The 18,899-nt window shown below is 43.1% G+C and overlaps 1 protein-coding gene across 1 annotated transcript; it reads left to right on the top strand.

Moving 5' to 3' along the window:
- Positions 1-326: 326 nt before the first annotated feature.
- fam110d (family with sequence similarity 110 member D) lies at positions 327-18,344 on the top strand. Its single transcript, XM_085471932.1, has 2 exons — positions 327-441; positions 14,479-18,344. Exon 2 carries the CDS (start codon positions 15,201-15,203, stop codon positions 16,542-16,544), a length of 1,344 nt encoding a protein of 447 aa, XP_085328058.1. The 5' UTR covers positions 327-441; positions 14,479-15,200; the 3' UTR covers positions 16,545-18,344.
- Positions 18,345-18,899: the final 555 nt, after the last annotated feature.

Below are 18,899 nucleotides of genomic sequence, written 5' to 3' on the forward strand. Positions count from 1 at the left end.
TTAATTAGTCAGATCCATCTACAAGAAAACAATAATGATTAAAGACTAAATCCAATCAAATGCTGGATTACTGGTAACAGTGCGAGTAGCACAACCAATCATCCTGAATAAAACAACTACTCTTAAGAACTAGTAATAAAAGTGAAGTGATTTAACAGTTTGATGAGATCATCTTAGGACAGGGTGGGGGTTCAGCAGATAACACCTCTCCCTGAAAATCTTTCACATTGCCTCGTCATACCTGCCCACCCCCGCCGCTGTGGGGAGGTCGGGACTCCCTCTTTTACTGCCGCTGCCGTGCGTCTGTCCGTCAGTGCGCCAGCAGACCGCGCAGAGCGAACAGCGCAGCGCCACGCCGACCGTGTGTCCGTCACAGAGCTCCACACCTTCACTGGATTTCAAAGACAACAACAGCAACAGTGGATAAACTGAGCGAATGTGGTGAGTGCGGACAGAACTACGGCTTCCACCGCTCGGTTTTTAATAACATTTTTGTGCTGACGGTGATTTATGACATGTTGGAAGTTTACCGATCAGGCTGACTCGGACAGGAATCGACCAATCCGCTAAGTGATTATTTTGTACTCTCAGTGAGTTATTTTAGTAAGCGTGCAGTTACGGGTTAAACAGATGGCAAAGAATAAACAGGCTTTAAATAAGTCGGTATCTATTATTGGTTCATTATTATTCCTTAACTAAGAATCCAGAGACTCACCTCCCAGATAGCACTTCTGAGGTATTCTTGGATTAAAATAGGTTAAATATTAATAATCCTTAGTCAACAGGGTGTGTGCTTTCCTTTTTATATTTACTACAGGACTTCTTCAAGTCAAGAATTATGTCTGGAAACTTTATGATGTGTTGTTTGGCTTTTTCTGTAATGGATATCTGATTCTAGGTAGCTGTTTGATAAGACCATAAACATTTTTTTGTAAGTGGCAAGTGCATCCATTGATCATGTGCTCTGTAAGCCCTATATGTGGACGCCCTGGTTTAACTCAACCTTGAAGTCCAGCTGATAATAACTGCAAATACCACTGGCCTGGAGCAGCAGGTCTTTGCTTAGCTTTGATCTGCACTGAATATTTTCATCTGGATGAAATCAGGAAAATTGCCCAAATGAGGATCTGGTTTCCAAGCATCTAATCAGCAAAGACAAATTTTGTAACCCTTATAAGTCAAGGTTTTTTTTTTCTCTTGTAACCAGCCAATCATTTGAGACCACGACTAAAACTATAGGAGCTCATTTTAAAGACTAAGACGGTGCTACTTGAGTACTTTCAAAAGAATAGGAAAAAAAAGTTGGGGAGGAGCATTATGCAATCCACCCACTCTAAAGTGAAAAGACGGTCTCTTCCAAGGAGACAATCACGTGCCCTCAGGGTCACCTCCACCTTGACCCACCTCCACCCTTGCAGCTCCACCTCTCTTCATAAGGGCTCAAGCATCCTGAGTTGGTTTGATCAGCGTGGGGTCAGGAGCATAAACAACTTAACAGTCAGACTAAACAGACCACACATGTCTTGTAAACACATTCGGATTCATAGGTGAGCATGTGCCGGTTAGGCCTGCGATAAGTGGCTGGAGGTTTGATTCGTGCTTTTTGATGCAGCTCACGAAGTGGCTCAAATGTTGCTCTCGCTCGTACCTTCTCACAAACACGCTCAGAGCTTTTCGTGGCCATAATGCTGCTGCTGAGCACACTGTGAGTTTTCCTCAGCAGATGTGCTAGCCCTCCTCTCTAACTACTTTAAGGATGTTAGTGAAGATTTAAATATGAGACAAATTTTCCACACAGTCTTTGGTGAATCACTTTCCAGGCCTTCTATTCAATAGGTAGATTTAGCTCCGTCTCCTCCCTACCTTTCACTACCTTACACTTTTGTTTGAATCCCCGAATTCCGTGCTGAACCATGCTGAACCGTGCCCAACGGCTACGGTGATTCATAGGTCTTAAACGCTTACTGACGACATCAATCATTCAAACTGCATACACACGATTCAGTGCGCAGCGCAAACATCTCTCTGACTGAATACCTGCTTGCAAAATTACAGTGCAGAGGCGGTCGTAAACAGTCGCAGTTTTGTGCCTGGATTCATGTGGCAGTGTGCTAATTTTCCAGCAGTAATACAGCTGCATCTGTGTTTGATGCTGATCCCAACAGAGCAGACAAGAATACATCCTCCAGTTACAAAGCGGAAAGAGAGCCCAGGGGCGCTGAGCTGCTCACTGCAGTCTCCGTCTGAGGTGTTGACAGGAGCCCTGACATCATTAACATGACTAAATAAAATATGATTTGGGTCTTTGCCTTCCCGCTTGGCTCGTAGCACCAGCAGGGATATTTATGATGATGGTGTTATTGATGCAATGCTTAGAGGAGCATGCAGACTCATGTTCACTTTCTGACTTTTGAGAGTTTGGTTTGACGTAATGTGCATGTTCACAATATGAGCATTTAAACAGGAGCTGAGATCTAGCATCTCTCTGCAGCATGGGTGAAAAAGTTGAGCCTATATCACAGGACAGCTAGATTCCTCATCTTTAAGTCTTTTATTTTACAACTTTCTCCGTGTTTTGTTTTTAATGAACAGAGTTTTTTTGTCGAGGCTGCACAAGTGCATAATCTGATTGAGTTTTGACCACATTATAGCTGAATGCAGAGAACAAGCGGAAGCCGCAGGATTTTTCATGGTTTTAGTTCACAATGGGCCACTCATGTGTTTCTTATCAAAATTCAAGGCTTGGTTTTGCTTTCCTGCAGAGCAGGGCTTGAAAACGCAGCCTTTTAAGAGGCCATGTCAAACATTTGTTTTCTTTAAACCCTGTTTTGTTGCATGTAAAGACCCCCGAGTTACGGCGTGAAGCTTGAGTTTCTAATTAGAGGGGAAAATGTGCCCTGCTAATGACATCATCTTCCCCCTGGCACTGCGTTAAGTGACTGTGTGTGTGTGTGTGTGTGTTGTTTAACAGCAGCTGGTTTTAGACATTTGACGTTTACAACTGTGTGAGACTTCAAACACTCTCACACAAACCGTCGGGCTTATAATTTAGCTTTTATTGCTCCTTGTCGCCTTGTTTGGGCCGTTGTGGCAAAAGTCTCTGGGAACAGTTTTCAGGAGGAACTGCGTGTAAGAGAGGAAGAGCTTGTCGATAAACTCAGCTTCTAAGTTACATCCAGAGACAAAACAAACCTTTTCAAACAGGCATGAAGTTGGCTGAAAGGAGAAGTGAAACCTACCATCTATGTAGCGAGCTTCTTCTCTTTTGCAAACTAGTGTGGAATCATATTCGCAGAAGTATCAAATTGATGTATTTTTCAGGCTTTTTTGAGTCTTTGCACTTAATTTTTTGACATAATGATTATTATAATCAGTCTTGCCACTCTCAGAGACCTGAGAGCATTACATCACTTCCATCTCCACGGGCTTCCGAACTCAATTTATAATTCATTGTGAGCAACGAAATCATGAAACATGATCTGACAGATCTCCATCTCCTGACGGTCCCCTGTGTGTGCGTGGGTGACAGCTGTGAGAGCGGCCCTTCTCCCCGCTGCTCTCACATCCCTGTAATTGTTCACAGTCCGACTGGGCGCCTCTGTAGCTCTGCCACATCCCATCACACTCAGCCGTGCCACGCTGTGTCCGCTCGACCGTGAGGAAGACGACACGAGTCTGGACATTCCCACTGACAGAGGAGGAGGCCGCCAATACAACTGCACGGACTCTTCCAGATGTTTTCTGATTCTGACAGAAGCGAGGGAGGAGAGGAGGGAAGAGGGACAAATCGAAGGCTGTCTTTCCGTGGCACTCGGGGTGCTGTTAGTCGGGAAGCAGGTCGGTTGATCGGTAATGAGAGAAGACAGCTGGCAGGTTCAGCAAAGGTTAACAACTAAGTATAGATGGCAGAGAGGACAAACAGAAAAGCTTAGTGTAAGGTCTTTGTGTGGGAGGCTGTGGGTGATTCTTGCAGTTTTTAAGGAGGAGTTACCTCATTTTAGTGAGTTTGAAATAGATGAGTGTTGGACTCTGATCTGTGGCATCTCACACTGAATATTTCAAACTTATCTGTCCTTTTCGTGGTTTCTTGGGATTGGACGTGCATGTTTTTAGCACGTGACGTTTCTTTTAATGGCCTAGTTTCTCTCTGGGTTTCAGTAGACATCACAAAGCTATAAAAAGATCTCTTTTTTAAAAGTTTTTGTGGCAGTCAGGATTTAGCTTTTGCAGTATTTCTAGATTTAGGGGGTATTTTGCTTACGTTTCGAGCTGTGTCGGTCAGATTAAATCAAACTGCACCCACACATTCCTGATACAGCCGTCTTGCTGCATTCGCTTTTTGACTGCTTACCCCTAAATAATTAATGATCACTGTTAAACACTGAATATGGGGGATTTTAAACCAGGGATTTTCCTGGATTAAAGCTGAATTGGATGAGCAACCTTCAAGTATCCAATCACCAGAAGTGTTTGAGAAAGTTTACATTATAAGAAGCGGCATGCAGAGCGTTTTATTTCATCTGGAGTTGCAAACTTTTGCGCCCCGCCGTGTTGATTGCAAATCAATGCTGACACATTTAAAGTGGTGGAGAATGTGTGGGGATGCAGGAGGAGGAAGTAGATGGGCTCGGGGACACCATAGTTACAGATGACCCAGTGTTTGGGGACAAGGCACAGCTGGAGATGCTTTAAGCCTTAACCGACCCCAAACAGTCCTGTCACAAGTACTCACAAGTTAGTGCTAACCTTTTACCGCTAACATCAGCAACATGTGCTTAGAATAATTCTGCAAGGGTTTCGTGAGTGTCCTTTTAGCAACCCTGTGTGTGAAAAGAGGGTGGGGTTACACAGATGCTACTCTGGCTGTCTTTCCTTTTACTTTAACTTGGAGTTCTGGATTGAGTTGCTGTTCGCTCATATGTGGCCCCTGTGCTCTCACACGGCTTTAATCAATTCTTGTGCGCTCTTACTCATCTAGCTGTCAGTAAACTCTTTTAGTCAGTCATTGTGGAGAGTATATTTCTGCACTGTTTCAGTCAGCAAAAAGGCAGGTAAACCACTGTTTGATGTAACACCGCTTTTGACTTTTTAGTTGCTGCTAAAGCCTCTTTTGTCGCTTTGGTGAAGCCGACGTATGCCTGGCAGAGGGAAAAATGTGCCGACTTTGTGAAATAAAACATCTGGCAGTTGGCCAGACAAAGCTGTCTCTCAGAGCATTCACACCAGCTGAGAGCTTAACGAGGGTTCACAGTGTGAGAACACTGCTTCATAATTTAAGACTCTGGGAGATTGAGGGACATGTCCAGATTTATGCCTCTGTACTGTACTGTATAAACAGCCTCCGGGCAGGCTTTTATTCGAGGGGGGAGGGCTTTGTTACCCTGAGTTGCACAGTGCATTCCCAGTCCGGGGATGTGCCGCACACACACTCGCACACACACATTAGGTCACAGTGGTTTGTATTGCTGGTCACATAATCCAGACTGGCATGTGGAGGGAGCAGCAGTGGTGGTTATAGTTTACTAAACAATGCCGTCCAGCGCTGGGATATGTGCGTACTAACTCTATAAACGTAGCTCTTGCACACACTACGCTACACGGTTTCTTTCCCCCTTGAATGTACACGTGTCCCCCACAAAAACAGGTTATGTTTGGATCATAGACAGTATAAAAGATGGATGTAACCATGCTGATGCAACCCAACCCTCGAGGTGAGAGTCTTCACTGTCAATATTTTGGTGTTTTGAAAGTGGACGTGGCAAGCATCCAAGTCAAAGCACGTTTATTGGCTGACAACAGGTTGTTTAAGAGTCCCTTCGGACTCTTAGAACAGCCACAGTTTATAACATGAACATCATCGTGGTTTATTGAGTTGAAGAGAGAAGAGACGAGAGTGGAAGGCAAAGCGAAGCTTTTACCGGTGGATCTTTGGCCACAAACTGTGGGTCGTGACCCAAAAAATGAGATGGTGGATACAAGAGGGGCAAATTTGCTCTCTCCGAAGGCTGTCCCTTAGGCCTTTATTATACATTCTGCATGCACTAGGATTCACTTCGGTCAGCTTGGGTTGGACTGACGTAACTTTTGTCACCAGACAGTGAATGTGAAGGCTGTGCGATGTCCGCCGACGGGCCTTCCTGTCTTTTGTGATGTTTGTGGATTCTTATATGGAGAATTTATAGACTTCAAGAGGATTTCAAAGAAGTATAAGAGAAATGACGACTAGGTCATGGTTTCCCCAGCTGACTGTGTCTGCAACAGAGTATAATCAAGGCTTCAGAGGTAGGGTAAGGAGCTTGGTCATTCTGGATGGGCTCCGAGTAGAGCCACCTAATAATAATGAAAGAAGCAAGTTGAGGTGGTTCTGGCATCTCCTAGGTGAGATCCTTTTAGGCATGTGCAAATGTTAAGAAGCTTCAGGGCAGACCAGGACACTGTGGAGAGATTGGCTTGGGAGTGCCTTGGGATCAAACCACAAAAGCTGGAGGACAGGGCTGGAGAAAGGGAGGTCTGGGAATCTCTGCTTAGACTGATGTTGACTGATGGTAACTAGTGATTAAGCCCATAAAGTAATCAGGAAAGTGTTTATTGAGGCTACAGAACAAGGGATCCAAGGTCTGTTTTCCCAGAGACTCCAATACAACCAGAAATATTTTTGCAAAAAAGTATCAATGTCAGTATTTGGGAGTATTGTCACTCCTGATTTCCAACATAGTGTATTCTAGTAGTAAAGCTGGAAAAGTGAGAAGAAAAAGGGTGTGTTTTGGTTCTTGGGAAGTTCATGTATCACTAGCAGTACAGGGTAATACTTATTTGTAGTTAAAAACACAGCTGCTTCTCCTTCATGGATAGAGTCTGGTCAGTGCTCTGCATATGGTTTATTTAGCAACTCACAAATACAAAACAGATTAAAAGTTTTACGGTTTTATTACTGTTTATGTTCACTGCAGCCGTCTCGGGTTATTAACTCGGAGTTGGTGGGACTGGTCCGACCTTTTGAGTAGTTGAGGGGGCTTTTCAGATTTAAATTCTGACTGGGAACTCGGAAATTCCGACTTCGACCTAATCTGGAACTCGGTATTAGCGCGAGGTTTGGGGTTTTGTCCACGTGCCTACCAACTTCTCTGTGGAGAATTTACATCACAGTGCACCAACTTCGTATGCTCCCCAGGCGGTCAACTTCAAGTGGAAGTTAAACAGGAATAGCTAATCGGCCGTCGGGCCTCCAGCTGTCAGTGTCCGCAACAGAGTATAATCAAGGCTTAACTCAGTACCTGCACAATTTCCACAATTATTTTGCCTGTCGCTGGATTTCACGGACATTTCATGGTCTCTGCTTACCACATTGCTGCTGCTTCCTTCCTGTGCCCTATATTCACATTTGAGATGTCAGAACAAAGGGCTTTATCAGTCTGACTGCCGGGTGACCTGCCTTTGTAGGACACGTTTTTCATGTGCGTAAATAGATCAATGCTCTGAAAACAGGGACAGTTAAAAATCAATTCCTTGTTAATAACAAAGGCAAAATGGATTATATAACTGTGCTGTTAGCAACTGCTCTCCAAATAACTGGTAATTTCCCCATAAATAAAACAGAAGAAGTGCCCATTTACACAATGATTACTTTACTGTACCACTATCATTTTAATCCAGTGTCTATGTGGATCCCTGCCTGCATTGTCTGGGTATTTCTCTTTGATCATATATTTTCTGTACATTTCTCACAGTGAGGTATCATAAGGCAGCTTAACATTCCTGCATTACTGGCAGGCTCAGGTGTCTCTCTATAGCGTGGATTATTAGATTTCCACGCACTTGGCACTTGGTGGACGGATCACAGGCCTCTAACTTTAGATCTTTACACTTATAAACTTTCTAAGTTTTAAAATTGGCATTCGGATGATAAAATAGCGTCCTCGTTCTATCTCGATGGAGAGCAGATTTTAAGATGCCTTTTATTTTCAGAGACTTTGACAGGCAAAGCTTACGTGCGTTTCTTTTTGCTTTGTTGTAATGTTATAGCTGGAAAAGCAAATAGTGATTCATAAAACTTTATGGTTCAGAGCTATTCGGTAATCACAAGTAACAGAAGCCTTCCTGAGCCCTGTGCTCAAAAGAAAAGGAACTTGCCCTGCCTGTTGATAAAAATAAATAAATAAATATGCACACTTTATCCTGGAGCTGGCCTTATCGGCGTAAGCACTGCTTGGGTGTTACAGCCGTGATAAAGGCTTGGCTTCCAGTATAATGACTGTAATAGGAGGGGGAGATTGCACAATGTTAATTAAATTACTGTAATGTCAGGGTGATAGCTCTCTTACTGATTACCTCAACATACAATTACAGTCTCTTCTATTAATTAAGCTACTTATGATCATATTTTGACTGATTAGCCAGTGTAGTATAAACAAATAATGCTTGTTACACTTTGCCCGACTCTTATATGCAATATAATACCTTTGCTTTCCACTGCTAAAATGTTTTTTCCAATGCTATAAAGTAGAACTGTGTCAACATTTACAAATAGGCTAATTCATTTTATTGATTATGCTGCAGAGCGCAGAGTTAATCGACTGATAATTAGCACTTATGTTCAAAAGGCTTTGGTTTATTGTGAGTCGCTTGCTGCCTTGGGTAGACCTCTGTGCTTTGATTGTGTGCTTAATTTTCTACTACAAGATTATGTAAAATCAGCAAATAAAGACTTGACTTTAAGTGTAATGAAGTCATTAGTTAATTATTAGCTGTGCTGTTGGCCAGCTGTGATGATGTAAAATAGTAAGTTGAGATAATTTAGGTATGTACGTATATGTGCAATCTTCCTTTATTAGCTGAATTTTAGCTCATAACTATGCTAATGCTCCTAATACCTGATTATCAGATAAGGTCAAATCTTTTTACAGTCTTCCCTGTTTCGTTTTGGGGTTGTTGTTTTTTTCATTCTTGGCTTTTTTTGTATCCAGTTCTCATGTACTTGTACCCACACCCACCATTAGCCTGAGTACATGTTTTTGGCGTGGCTCTCCAATGTTCAGTTGCCCCCACGATGATTAGCATTGAATGACAAAAGAGCCAGAGCAGTGTGTTTAGAGCGCATCTTGTCCAGTTTACAGTTTGCAAAGAGGTCTATTCAGGTTGGGGGTTTCTTAAGCCATCCCAGGTGGCCTGCTGCTGCTCCTCATGAATGCGGAGAAATCCCTTGCGTAGCCTCGAACCGTAGATCACGTGGCTAATAGCACTGAAGGCCTCACAGGCATGATAAGATTTACAGTTGGCTTTGTTTTTGAGGGGGGCAGTAGCCTATCTATCATGTGTCTTAATCTCTTACATTTTATTGTCATCATGTTGTTCTTTTCCCTTCCTGACTAATGAGGCAGACCAAGTCTGACTTACCTATAGGAGACCATTGTTGGAGCCCGTTAATGATGCGAAGACAGCCCAGTTTGTCTCTTTTGTTTGGAGGGGAGAAGACAACGCCTCCTTTGCTTTGTCCTGGCCCACGACAGACTTCTTGAGTCCTGTGTTTGCAGTGTTGGTTAATGACCGAAGCCTGCGGTCATGAATCGTGGCTCATTAGTGGCAGACACTTTTATCCACACTGTAGAGACACTTATGTGTGCAGATGCTCCGTCATGACATAAAGTCTTCTTTGAATGAGCGTTGGTTAACGTTTGAACACTGAGACATTTCAGTCCATTAGGGAGGATTGTTAGTCACTGTCATCCTTAATAGTTGTGCCAGATGTTCATATAAAGAAAGGGAGAAATGCAAGACAGTGAAAGAGAGGGAAGATGCTGGAGATGGCCAGTTGGCTCTTTGTCAGCAGCAGATGCCCCTCATCTGTCCAAAGATTAATTTGACAGGTGCAGAATAACCTCCCGAGAGCTTCAAAGGTGGTCTTTTTGAATTTATTAACATCTTATCATGTGTTTACTTCACTAAATACATAATTCACAGAGAAACTTCCTTTAACCTTCTGATCCAGGACCAGCTGGGTTTTCTCTGGATTTCCAAGCATGCCTCGATGAAGCTATCCTTCTAGAGGCTCGCTTGAAGCAAACAAACACTTCCTGGGTCTTTTTGTGTGTTTAGCTTCTGGGGCAGCACTTTCAGAAGAAGAACCACCTGACAATATAACTGATAACGAGGCCTAAATGTGACCCGCTTTGTTCTCTCACTGGGTCAAATGCATGTGGCACAAACAGTGCTGCTGATTAAAAAGAAAAACGAACTCCACTGTGCCTTCCCATGACAGGTCTCTGTCCAAGCATTTTGATGTAGCATGACACAAAACATCTGGTTCCTCTTTAGCTGCATGGGGGCGCCTGGGTAAGCCTCCCCTGCAGGATGGTCCATCCGCTTCACAGAGGGGAAATGCGGGAGAGATGAAAGGCCGAGAGAGGAGAGGCAGATAGACAGACAGAGGAGTTTTATTAAAGAACACATCGATGGAAATTGCACAGACATGGAGAGCTGGTGATGTGAGAATTCACTGATGTCTGGTTTTTGGAGCTCTGCTTTCTGCTGCATGTCCCAGGTATTACTTTTGCATCACACGTTTGATGTTTCTGCAGACTCTTCTAGTTTGTTACAACCTTGTAGTTGGATAAAATAGCTGTAGGCTGTTGTAATTATTTGTAATTCATCATTTGTTCACAGTGCCTGAAACATTTGTCCCTACATGTCGGAATCTGGTGGGCAGTGTTTGTAATTTTTGACATTTGGATGCGTTTGCAGCCTGACAGAAATTCCCCAAGAGTTTGAACTTCCTTTTCTGGGTTTCATTCTAGCAAAACTAGTTCAGTCAGTTTTTATATGTACAATCTAAACCATCAAACTCCTGTTGTGTCTCAGCTCACTTTTACGATTGTTGGCTTTTCACCCCGTCTTTAAGTTTCTTCTTATTCTTTTTTTGTTTTTCATGTTGTGATGTTTAACATTCATTGCAAAGCCTGTATGTTTGGAGCCCGCTTTGCTATAACATACACATAGTCAGTTCTGATAAATAGAACAAATATATGTTGGCTTAAGATGGGAAAAAGCTTTTGAAGATCACACTGTAAGTAACAGTAAATGGAGCAGGAGATGGAAAGAGATAGAAAGAGAGAAGGAAAATATATGTTTACAAGAAGAGAGTGATGGAGTAGGGAGTGAAATGAAAGGGCAGAGAAGCCCTGTAGCATGTGCAGAGGAGCTGAAGAGTGGGAAGTAACGCAGGAGAGTGCAGGCAAATGAGCTTGGGTAGCAATAGGAAGGAGAAGGTGGGGTGATGTTCACTGTAGAGACGAGAACAGAAGGGATGGGTTTAGAGGTTAATGACAACCTGCAATGAGAGACAAAAGAAGTCGTGAAACACGAGAGAAAATCCCAAGGCTATCTCATGCTTTGCACAAGCTTCAAGATCACAGGAGAAGGTGCTGGGTACTAATTTGGCTCATTATAGTCAAAAGAACTAATGGCAGCTATTGTTCTCCAGCAAATCCCAGTTGAGTCACTGGTGTCCCCTGTGGTTTTGTGCACATGTGTGTTCCTTCTTTCTGGTTTTCCCGATTTCGGTTTTAGTGTTTTATTATATTATGTTCAGATAAATGCCTTAAAAAATGACCTCTGATGCTACTATTCATATAATTACAGTCATAATGGTTTAATGTGGATATCAAGCACAGTCACATCAGTAAGTGATCCCTGTGAGACAAAAGCTCAGGCTTTGACCTCACGCATTTTTTTCACTCTTGGGTCTGTGTGATGTCATTGTGAGTGGTTAGTATGGTCGTCATCATTAGCCGTGAACAGAAGCCTGCTAAACCTTCTGGTTGTGAGGGGCAGCCAATGAGTAGAAAGTTGGCTTGAAGAGAAGGAGATGAGTTTAGAGGGACTGCACTAAGACCCAGTATGAAACAAATAAGGATTATCTTGAACTGTGAAATCTTGCAAAGCTACCCTAAGTCCAAGATTGAAGAAATGGAGCTAAAGATGGCCATAAATCCCAACACTTACACCAATGACAGTCTTCTTAGTGCAGTTGTTCATTCATATATTATGTTCCAAACCACTGTGATTCACTTAGTCATGTGATGTCCCAGATAGCACTTTGAGCAAGACGTAACCTATGAAAGTGGCTTGTTTTCTTCATGCTCCTAATGTCACATTCATTGAACGCACACTGGCATCACAAGAGAACACAAAAAGCATTGGAAGTAGAACAAATACAGATACTGCATATTACTGTGGTTTTCAAGGATTAGCTGACATTTACCAGTTCTTGTATTCATATATTGTCCTTGTGTTCTTCATATTTCTTTCTATATTTAACTCCACCCCGTCACTAGAAAGTCACTGTTAGGATTAACAACTTAGTTTAGGCTCCTATGGCGATAATCTTCTTTAACGCTGTGGTAGCATTACTCTCTCAATTTTTTATTTTGAACTCAGATGGGGATCAGAAGAAAGAAGAAGAAAGATGCCTAATAAATACCCCATAACTCTAACCACAGACCATAACCTGCATCCTCATTTCCTCCACATTTTCCACCAATTTTTCTTGGGTTTTTTTAGCTTCCACACCTGTTGTGATTTTTCTCAAAACCTACCAAAACAATGGCTGACTTTCCCGAGCTCCCACATACCCGACATCTGGAAAAACTAGCCGGTATGCCATTTCCCCCATCGTCAGGTAATTTATAGCGCCATTTGACAGGGTTCCTCAGGCGTATGGAGACTGAATAAGGGTAGAAGGTTTGGTGAAATTCTAGCTCACCTTCTTAAATATCAACAATTTGATATTAGCAGTTAGAGGCACAAGAGTAAAAAGAAAGAAACATATAAAAAAATTGATTGAAACACAGGAATTGGAAAGTGATGTAATCAGCTATAATGATGTTTATTTAATGTAAGCTAAGTTGCTTATTTTGTAAAACAAAAATATGAAAATATTTTTTTAACTTATGAATGTTATAATTTACATTAAGAGGTTAAATAAAATAGACGCACATAGAGTAAAAAATTGTTTAAAGTGATATGATTTCAGAAGATTTCAGTTTCAAGAAAATAAGTAATAATAACATGCGAGTGTGCATGTATGACTTTTTCAAGAAACTGCTCCAGTTTTATAAATAGTTGGATAAATTATGTGTGTTATTGTTTTCTTTGTTTCGTGTCACTCTGTTATCTGATTAGTATTAGTCAAAAATATAAGAAAGGAGTATATGTTGTGGTGTTTTTGCTATTGCCGGTGTCATGTGGTTCATCCTGACTGGAGACACGGATCCTCTTTCCTGGTCATTCATTGTTTTAGCTTTTGTGAAGGAAAAGCCAAAATAGCATTTGATGACACTTGAGGGACCTGAGAGAACAGTAAGCGCAACGGTATAACACCCTCCTGCTGTCCAACACACCACAAGGGGCATTTGTCTCCCCAGATGGACTTTTAATACATTTTGAGGGAAGGTGAATTGAAAACACACTCCACCTGTGGCCCCAGAGTATAAATACCAGCTTCAGGTTTTAAAGATGGCTTCTTTGGCTTTCCAGCTTGCACTTGGCAGACACTCGCTGCTTTTCAGACAGAAAGGCTTTCACAGCACCCAAACTCTGCATGCACCCCTCTTTCATTTACAGGGCAGCCCCTCGCTGCCTTGTGCTGGCACACACACACACAAAGAAATGCTTACAGGAAACAAATACCCATGACCGCATGCACTAACACGCACATATATACACATACATAGACATATGATAACTGTGCCGGGATGGCGTAAAGCTATAAATACTCCTCAGGCTGAGGCTGTTATAGGCACGTGCACCCTCCTCCCCGCTTGCTCCACCAAATCCTCATATAGCAGGAAAATGTAATATAAAGCAGAGCATAGTAATTTTTTAAAAAAAGCAACATCTGTCACGGTGCCATGCCTCATTAGTTTTACTGTCTTTACTGAACTTTTGTAGTGGTTTTTCATTTAAATAACAAGCAGCATTACTGTGGCTATAAAAGATCCCTTCAAAGGTGTTCACCAGCTTTATTTTGCATTAATTTAAAGAAGTAAGCTACAGCAAGCTGTCAGAAACTCTTTTTTTTTTGCCTCTCCAGTTACACATCATGTTATTTGAGTCTAATAGCTGTGACAAAAAGAGGAATTAGTATCGCGACTAGTTTTTTTGTCCTGTGTTTTCGGTGATCAATAATAAAGGATGTTGAGTTTGCAGTCATAAACACAGCTGAAACAATTGTTCTAATAGGACATCATAATGAGTCTCTCTGCCTTCCTGTTCAGAAAACAGGTGGAGACGGACATGTCATCATCCTGTCTGGACAGCAAACAGTGCTGTATCCATGTTTCCATTCATTCATCAATGACGGGATATTGTCGCTCCCCCCCTCCAGCTTTAAATAATCACAATCTATGATCGGCTTAAGGCACCACTGCCTTTGAAAGTAGCACTGAGAACTAAAACCACTCTCTCTCTCTCTGCCTCTTCCAGGGGTCCACACAGGTGAAGAATGCGAACTGCTTCTCCGCCATCTGTCCATCAACAAATCAAGTGCATCGGTGCCGGCCACCCTCAAGTCAGCTCAACCACGACGGGCGTCAAACAAAAGTCTTGACCTGGCGTCCCTTAAACGCCCTGTGCAAAGCAAATATTTGAGGCTGGTATATCTAATTTCTCCCGGCAGTCGCCACTGAAAAGATCAACAGTGAAGGGTGTTGTTGGTAGAGAAAAAGAGAGAAGAAAAAGTGGGGGAGGAAGAAGTAACCCTTTCAAACTACACCCTGCCTGCTATTTCTGCTGCACTGTGGGCAGGGAGCATCTCATTTGGGAGAGCTTCAGGCTGACAAAAAAGGACTTCCCTGTTCCCTGCCTATCCAGATGCCTTTATAAATACTGGATAGAGATATCAATTTGCCTGGGTTCTTACACTGCCCAACAAAGAGTCAGTTGGCTATCTATAGAAAAAGTTACAACAATCTTGGATTTTGTGGTTTCCTGAATTGCTACTTGGTCTATTATTGTTCAAAAAACATTTAAGAGCTGTGAGTACAGGAATGGGAGCTGCCAGTCCTCTATAGTTAGAAACTTTTCTAAACGCTCCCACTAGGCTTGAAATTTCACAGAGCTTACAACAGCTCACTGTGGGACGTCGGGAGCTGTGAGTCAGTTTGGAGGCTGCGGTTTTGATGTCTTTTCCAGCTCGGTGAATTAACATGAAGCCCCTAACGCCAATTGGATCTCCTTCACCTCTGAGGCTTCTCAACAAGGGTCCAGACTACTTGCGTAGGCAGATTGATGGCGGCGGTCACGGCCGCTCAGTCAGCGCCGTGGAGAGACTCGAGGCAGACAAAGCCAAGTATGTTAAAAGCCAGCAGGTGATCAACACCAAGCAAGAGCCTGTACTTGTACCCTGTGCCACCCCACCGCCGCCACCCCGGCGAGCAATCACCATCCCTGCAAGCCTGACGCCTCATCTTCCCCCACAGCGTCCGTCCAACACTCCATTCCCTCCGGTCTGTGGCTCCTTCGCTGCAAGAGACGAAAATGAAAACGATGACTCGAGAAAGGAGAACAGACGGACTTCTGTCGATGTTGAGGCACATAACAGGAGCAATGTGAACAATGCGCCCCCCAGCCCGCGCACACCTGGACTTAACACCTTGGTAGCGCCACACAGCGCTCCCATTCTCCGAAGGAGTACAGGCAAACGCATGCTGAGGCCAGACTCCCTCGTCATCTACCGGCAGAAAAAAGAGTGCAAGAGCCCGAGCAGTACAGCGGTGGGAGAAAACAATAACATGGAGATAAAGGGCTACAGTTTCGTCCGCCGCCTCTTCCAGGGATCCATGAGGGAGAAGAGTAGTGGAGGTGAGAGCAGAATCCAGAAAATGGTTATCGGTGAAGAGAAAGCGTCATCCCGGGATGGCGACTCTCGCATGTCTTGGACCAACGATAAAGATGCGCCAGACGGGGGACCGGGGAGCAGGAGGTCCAGCAAAACTGACCACGAGCGCAGCCCAGAGTCTGCCCCCAGCTCCGGGTTAAGCTGCACGCTTGAAGAGATTAAGAATGGCTTTACAAATGGCACCGGCGATGGAGTTACCAATGGAAACCACTCAAACAAGCATGACGATGAGAATGACCCGTGGAAACGAGCGTCACCACCGGCACCCAGAAGACAGTTTGGAGAGTTGCGGCGCTCCAAGTCAGACTTACATCTGCGCTGCTCAGTAGCGTTATCGGAGCAGGAGCATTTCTTTGACTTCTGCGGGCTGGACATAGATATGGTAGAGCGTCTGGGTCGCCAGAATTTCCTCTCAGGGGCCAGCTCTATAGACACTCTCTCGTTGGCGCTCCGCAGCGTGGGCGGGGACGTCTGTGGAGGCTCGGAGCCCAGTGAGTTCTCCCGCCACTCAGGAGATGGACTGTTTGAGGAGGAGCTGGCTGAGCAGCTTCCCACTGGCGTGTCAATAATTGAGAGAAATGCTCGTGTCATCAAATGGCTTTACGGGTGTAAAAACGCCGCCCGTGAAGGACCCAAAGAATCAACGGTTTGATAGCTGGACAAGGATCCCTGTGCCATTGAGCGCTGTGTAGGTGTTGTGTAGTTCACATAAATTTAAAGTACGTTATCCTCTGTGGGCTGCAACAGAGTGCAACATTGTTTGGTTTTTTTAACTTTTGAGGCTCAAACAGTTTCGTCAATCGAATCTGGCTTCAAAATATGATTTGAATTTTTACATTTCAAACGAGAGTCAAAGACGCTGGATTTGTTTCAGTGGTCAACATTCACAGGATTAGCATTTCATGACACGCATCTACCTTTGCTCCCTTCACTCCAAAGGCACAGCTTCTTTAAATTAGAGAATAACTGCTAATACTTATATCCTGTCAATCTGATTTGTTGTATTTATAGAGCCTAAGGAAGTGTTTTGTGACCTTTATGGCAAATGGAGCTATTTTCCGTCGCATTTTTTCCCCCATTATCATAAATGTGTATGAGTGTGTGTGTGGAGTGGGCGCTGGATTACTGTCCTCTCCATTTGTAGCTTCTTTTCATTTATTTGCATAACCAGATAAGAACTGATTTGAAATGAGCCCCCTGTGAATCCTCACAAGGCACATAAGTGTGTGTTTGTTTGACACAGTCAACCCAGCTTAGCCTCCTTGACATCACCGCTCTTCCTAATGACTAATTTAAAATGGAAAACCACTAAGCTATGTTTTTTCCAACAGGAAAAATGCTGTGTGAGTGTGAAGTGAACCATGAGTACCTCATTCGAATCTGTCCCAGTTTAGTTTGTGTGTCGCTTTTCTTTTTTTTTTACTCCTTAAACGCAGGCGTTGGAACAAACATGTGAGGCACCCCCATGGGGTTGTTAATGCACTGAACTGGACAGAGTGAGGAAATGACACATAGAAATATAGTTTTGACTCCTTACAGATATTTCATCTCATATAATGTTAATCACTGAGCTGGATTCAAAGAAGCTTCTTTGTCCTGAAAAAAAAGGAGCCATGCTTAGCTAGTTTTCATTATTTGAAATTCATTTTTCAACCCTTAGTTAGGATCAGTGTTCAGGATATTTAATGTGACCCACTCACAGATTTCCACACCTATTCAGTGGTCACTGCTGGGTAAGCTTAAGAGTTTCAGGAATGAAAACAGGAATAAACACCCTGTCTGTCCTGTGACTGTGAACTGGATTCAGCAGGCGAATATTTGTGTTTCACTGAAATTTCATATATATAAAAAAGTAATATATTATAAGAGTAAAAGAACTCAAGCTGACAGGCCTTTCCTGCCAGATGCTTTAGGATGTCATTTCCACCATCTGGCAGCTTACAGATGTTAACTCGGTCAACCCGATTCCCATCACAAAACATGCAAAAGGGGCTGAAGCCGCCCTGCTCTCCCTGGTAACCGCAGATCCTACCTCACCTTCACCTCATCCATTCTTCAGTTATTCCCGCTTTATCTTAATGAAAGGTCATTTCCATTGCTTGCCCTGGACTGCGCCACTGTAATGTGAACTGCTGAGGTATGTGGAGGTTAGACTGAGAGTATTACTGAACTCAAGGGCATGTTATTTTTGTACACGTGATAAAATAACGCAGTTACTTGCAATGTCAATTATTTTCTGTATTAATCATGAGCATGGCACACTCCTGAGAATCTTTCCACCTGGATTTTTTTCAGATCTCCCTGTTAAGAAAAAAATAAAAATTTGTTTGCATGTTTTGCAAAGTGGCGACGTAACTTCTGATTCTCCTTTTTTAATTTCACACACGAGAGGTTCGGCTTTTATTCCAAAGAAGTTTGTGTATGATGTACACAGCAAATAAACACAAAAATGAAACTATCTTCGAGTATGTGATTTCTTGCCACCTTGTTATGTTTTTTTTCTTGGCTAATTTTGGACAGATTAACCACCGATTGCGGCATAAACACAAGAGAATGTAAGAAATGTGATGCTGTCTCGTCCTTGACTCTTTGTTGCTTTCCTCCGCCACATCACGTCTCATTTTTCCCCATTATCTCAAATGGCTAGGCGCTAATCCTTTTGGCATTCCCTGCATAGCATACTCTTGAGAGAGCAGCAACAGGTTGTGTTTATAGACAAGGAAGCCTCTGTGTGGCCTGATGCTATGTCTACGCTGTCGGAGCGCAGACTCTCCACCCTGTCTGCAGCCTCCTCCTGACACTTTTTGTGTCTTCTCTGAGTCAGCATTTGTTTTCATGCTCCAACTCACAGTGGTCTGAAATCTTAAGAGGAAAATCTAAAAATATTTTGATTTGACAATGACATCCGTCTCCCTAAATCTAGTCACAGCTTTAAAAAAAGCTTTGCTTTTAAAAGCAAAAACGACTGCACGCTGACACTTATTGGAGACGTCTGTGGACCTACTGA

The sequence above is a fragment of the Copadichromis virginalis genome, linkage group LG11, assembly GCF_057382275.1.
Source record: "Copadichromis virginalis isolate Kocher_CV1m ecotype Utaka linkage group LG11, C_Virginalis_male_GT1.1, whole genome shotgun sequence".
Taxonomy (NCBI): Eukaryota; Metazoa; Chordata; class Actinopteri; order Cichliformes; family Cichlidae; genus Copadichromis; species Copadichromis virginalis.

What these genes read in the sequence shown, in the direction of transcription:
- fam110d (XM_085471932.1), top strand. Translation starts at nt 15,201, where the DNA reads ATGAAGCCCCTAACGCCAATTGGATCTCCTTCACCTCTGAGGCTTCTC.